Source organism: Poecilia latipinna, unplaced genomic scaffold (genome assembly GCF_001443285.1).
Source record: "Poecilia latipinna isolate Pla-1442-1.1 unplaced genomic scaffold, P_latipinna-1.0 Scaffold3398, whole genome shotgun sequence".
In the NCBI taxonomy this organism is placed as follows: Eukaryota; Metazoa; Chordata; class Actinopteri; order Cyprinodontiformes; family Poeciliidae; genus Poecilia; species Poecilia latipinna.
The window spans coordinates 43,730-48,729 of record NW_015116014.1 but is presented as its reverse complement, the minus strand read 5'-3'; the positions used below and the strand labels follow the sequence as shown (position 1 = coordinate 48,729).

Here is a 5,000-nt window from a genome sequence, read left to right as displayed (position 1 = left end):
TTTTTTTTTTTTTTTTTTTTTTTTTTTTTTTTTTTTTTGTCTTATGTGGTAATCCAGGCAGGAATGGGGCTTATACAAGATGAGCTGAATTTGTAGAACCAATTCAATTCAATTCAGTGCATTTATAAATCACAACAAATATCGTAAACAATTCCCTTGAATATTTGTTTTGTTGTCAGTTGTGACTAAGCTCTCAGCTGCAACAAATAAAGTCTGGAGCATTAAACTTTATGTTTAAAGCATCAGGACTTCTGTAAGTTTATTTCTCTAACCTTTAAGAGGAAAACATGTCTTCTTACTTTTATTTTATTTTTTCTAGCACATGCCAATGGCAGAGCAAACTTTTCTAGAGCCCACCCCAACCAGCATGCAGATACCACATATTCCTCCCCACACAAACAACCCCGGCCTCCCAACGCTCCGCTTCCCAAACTGGACTCCCAACGGAACCGCCGGGGCCCGGCCCCGAACCAGCACAACCAAGGGAACCTGGACTTCCTCAACGTGCCTGACCAAGGCATGTCAGGGTAAGAGAGGCCAGCTGGTGAAACGCAGACGAACAAAAGGTGCTTTGGGAGGATGGGTGCAGCTCTGAGTAAAATCAGTGCAAACACGTTGAAACGGGTTGTTAGGACTTGTCAAGGTGAGGCCTGTTTGCCGCCATGAGGCGTGACACGACAAAAAGTGCCAAGTTTATAAAGCTTTCTGTCCTTCACAGATGAAGTATCGACAGTACAAATAAGAAGTTTAAGGTGGAAAATGTAAAGATTGAAAATATATTTCTATAAATGACTGAAGGACACCAAGAATAAAGTCATATTATTACGAGAATAGTCATATAAGATTAAAATCATAATAATATGAGAATAAACATAACATGACAACAAAGTCAAAAATAATAAAGATAAAGTTATTATGTTACCAGATTAAAGTTATAGTGGAACCAGAATAAGGTAGAATATCAGAAGAATGAAGTGGTAATTTTATGAAAATTCCTCCACAAAAACATAAATTAAAAATAAAATGAAAAATCTTGAGTATGAACTTATACTTTTGTATCGGTTTTAAAAAGAAGGAAATGCTTAATCTTTTAACACATGAGCAACAAATTATTATCATTAACAGGGAGTTCAAAATATTGTGCCAACAGTTGAGTTAAAGAAGCACACGGACTTGACGAGCTGGTTGTGTCACATCTCCATTACTACCGAAACTTTTCTCTCTTAACTTTACGACTTTCTTCTGTTAACACTGCATCTTTATTCTGCTAGTATTATGACTTTATTCTGGTAATATTATGATAATATTGTCGTAATTTGAAAAAATAAATCTCTTAGTCTGGCCTTAATAATCCATCATACCAATGTAGAACAAACTGGTGATAAAATATTTTAGCCCCTTTAAAGGGACACCACCAGTTTATTAGGTTTATATCTTATCTAACTTACTTTTAATTAAATTCAGTTCAATTTATTTAGTATTAGATCACAATGCAAAACAGTCCAGTGATATGAATCTGCAGAATTCAATGAGAATCAAATTTATTTTAAGAGTCACGTGTTAAAGTCGGTGTAATATCCAAATGTCCAAATTAATTACAAATAGCTCATGGTAAAAAGTTCCCTGTCTAAACAAGGAATTACTTACTTTGAGAAAGAAAAAAGAGGAAGCTACAAAAAAACATAATGGGGAGTAAACAAAATTAAATAAACACATTTAGCTCCATTAAATGCTATAACCTGTCAGAAGACTCAACAAGGAAGCAATAGACTAGGAATACTTTCTATGGGACAGAAAACTAGAACGGTACACATAATAAAAACAAGGAAATTAATGGAACCCATCACCTAGCAACCCACTCGTCGCCTAGCAACCCAAGTTCCAGCAGCAGTACATATGTTACTTTCTATGTCATCATTGACTCCATATTGGATAAACAGCAGAGTTGGGTAGAGAAGCAAAAAATTCTGCTACTTCAGAATACTACTCAAATTCAAGTAAAAAGTATGATGTAGTAAAACTACAGCTAGAAGAAGTACTTTTTTTTTTTAAGTTACTCTAGCAAATCTAATTAGTTACTACCCACTTGTGGCCAGAAATACTTTTTACTTTCTATCAACTCCTTTTCACCATCTACAATAACTCTGTAGAATTTGACATTGAATTTCCCTTTGGGATCAATAAGGTATTTCTTAATTTGAATTCCAACCAACATCATCATAAATACACAGTTTTGTACTTTTTCTATGCCTAGCTTTATTTAGCTCATTACATCTTTTGTTTGTTTGCCATTGTTTGCCTCTTTGTGTGCTATTTACACCCCTTTACTGGTTTGTTCTGTTTTATGATAGGAAGCAGAGGAAAAGGAGCATCAGCCATCGACCGCCTCCTGCCCCGAAGCCTCAGCCACGACCTCAGGGTCCGCGCTGCCGGGCCTTGTATCAGTACATCGGACAGGACACGGACGAGATCAGCTTCGAGGCTAACGACGTGTTCGACCTCGTCAAAGAGGGTATGTGGCCAATCAGATTAAAGCAATTCCTGAGCGAAGACTCTCCTTACACTTTCTTCAAATTAAACAAAGCTTTTGTGCTACGTTTGTGCAGCACCAGTTTTTGTTTTCTGCTGCTATCATTTTAAAAATATTAATAAATGTTTCCAGATGTCATCAATGGTCAACAAGGCCAGCCCGCATTTACAAAATCAAACAAAATGTGGTGCCGCAGCAAAAAAAATTGTTTGTGCTGCGTTTATAATTTTAAGATTTATTTTTGAAAAAGTTTCCAGAGGTCAACCTGTTCTTCCCCTCCCACTTTAACAAAATCCAGCAAAATTGATAGAAATTAATTATGCTACATTTGTGCTGCTAAAATATTTGTAGCTTAGTTGAAAGACAACAAATTTGCTTGATTGTGTAAATGTGGCCTGGCTGGTTGACCTTTGATGACCTCTGGGAACATAGCGGCATAAACTAAATTGTTGCGGCACAAAGATAGCACAACCTTTGACACCAATTTAGTTTTATTTAAAGAAAAATGGAGGGCCAACTTTTTTCTTCAAAGTTGGCCCTTTGAATGCTTTGGCCCAACCATTCAGGTAGCTTGAATGCTTGAACATTGACGGTGTTTTTTGTTTTTCCTCTGCAGATCCATCAGGCTGGTGGACCGGCAGGATTCGAGGAAGGGAAGGTCTCTTCCCCGGTAATTATGTGGAGAAGATTTGATGAGGACTTTTCATGGACATTCTTGTGTTTAACAAGAACAAGGCGTGTTTTGTCCCTGGCAGCAGACCCTGTTTGCTTACAAAAAAAAAAAAAAACAGCCTGAGAGTTATTCAAAGTTGCATGGAGGATCTAGTGTAAGGGTGACATTTTGCTGACATTTGAGCCCTGGCTAATTACCTGTGGCAGCATAAGGTATGAAGACAAGACAGGAGGCGTCATCATGATTGTTAAAACAGGACGACAATGAGCTGCTCCGGTTTCATCTCCTTTAAGTCAAACGATCCCGCTCTGAATGGTCCGGCAACAGGAACTTTGACTTTATCTTCCAGAATAACTCCGGGCTTCAGCTGAAAATGAACTGAACAAAAAGAAATCTGCATTTACCTCCATGCAGTAAACGAGCTTTTCAACAAAAACATAAACTTAACTGATACATTGGCGCTCAAGTAACGAACCTGCTTCAGATCAAATCAAATCATTTTAGAGGAAAATTGTAGTTTTTATTGGGGTTTTTAAGTCAAGATTATTGGTATTTTGTCATCAAGGAATATATTTTCAAACGTCTTAAAGCAAATTATTTGCATGGGTACATATTGCATTGATAGTAAGTAATAAGAGATTTTGCAGCAACAAATCAGAAGAAAATTCATTTACAGATATGCCGTAATTTCTGGACTATTGCGAGCATCTGAATATTGAAATATGGACCGTAAATGGTTTTTCCAACAGTGCCTGTACCACCGTTGCTTAAAAAAGAAAGGAAAAGTAATTTATCACTGTCTTCATCTTCCTTCAGTGCATTAAAACCACTAACGTCGTCGTCTTCTTCAGAGTCGGTATTGAATAGCCTTACACACACTTCCTCAGTCTCTTTTCCGTTGTCACTTTAGTCTTGGGAAAAATTTGTTTTGTTCTCTTCATCACACAGCAGTCCAGCATTTCTATGGTGAAAAGCATTTATATCAGCCACATCGCAGTGTTTTATATGTGTGAAAAAAATGTAGCAGCTTATAGTCCAGAAATTACGGTATTTGTACAATAACACATTTCTTTGTTTTATATTTGATTATTTTTTAAATATTAAAGTCAAGTATTTTTATAGTATCTTGTCGTTTGATTCCTTTTTTTTTTATCAGTGACAAATATGACTGTATAGTAAAATCAAATAAAAGACTCCAAATAGTTAAAAATATGTTTAACTGAGCAACTGTGACAGTTAATCTCACATATCATCAATCATATATATGGAAGCAGAACACTTTCATTTCAACATTTGGTGTTTTTCTTGTTTACAGTTGTATTTAAAAGGAAGATTTTCTTTGCTAATCCTTTTTAACAGACTATAATATCAAACAATGTAACACTTTTCACACTTCACTGAAATTCCTCCAAGAATGTAGCCTATAGCTACAATGTTAGTGCTGGAGAGTTTTGTTAGTCACTTGAAAACATGTTTGTTCACTTCAGCTAACGTTAGCTTTTAACCTGCTAAGCAGTTAGCATAAACTACTGCTAAAGCTAACTGCAATTTTTTTTGTAAATTCTAGATATAATCAGGCAATATTTTAAACAGTTTTACATCTTCAGTAAGAATTTGATCACATTTCACTTGCTTGACAACCAGATTCAGAGTTTTTAAGGTTTTTGTTGGATGCAACATGACACAGTTAGCCTAGCACGCAACACAAAAGAAACTGGGTTCAAATCATAACTGCAGATTTTGGGGGATTTAAATGTTACCATCTAGCTCTCAATTATACCATGATAAAAAAAAAAA

General features: G+C 35.8%; 1 protein-coding gene across 1 annotated transcript; it reads left to right on the top strand.

Moving 5' to 3' along the window:
• Positions 1-225: 225 nt before the first annotated feature.
• On the top strand, positions 226-4,327 carry LOC106940868 (unconventional myosin-If-like; the record flags this gene model as incomplete). Its single annotated transcript, XM_015023724.1, has 3 exons — positions 226-527; positions 2,352-2,512; positions 3,147-4,327. Coding segments are annotated over 3 exons (540 nt in total), but the record flags the coding sequence as incomplete, so codon positions are not given.
• Positions 4,328-5,000: the final 673 nt, after the last annotated feature.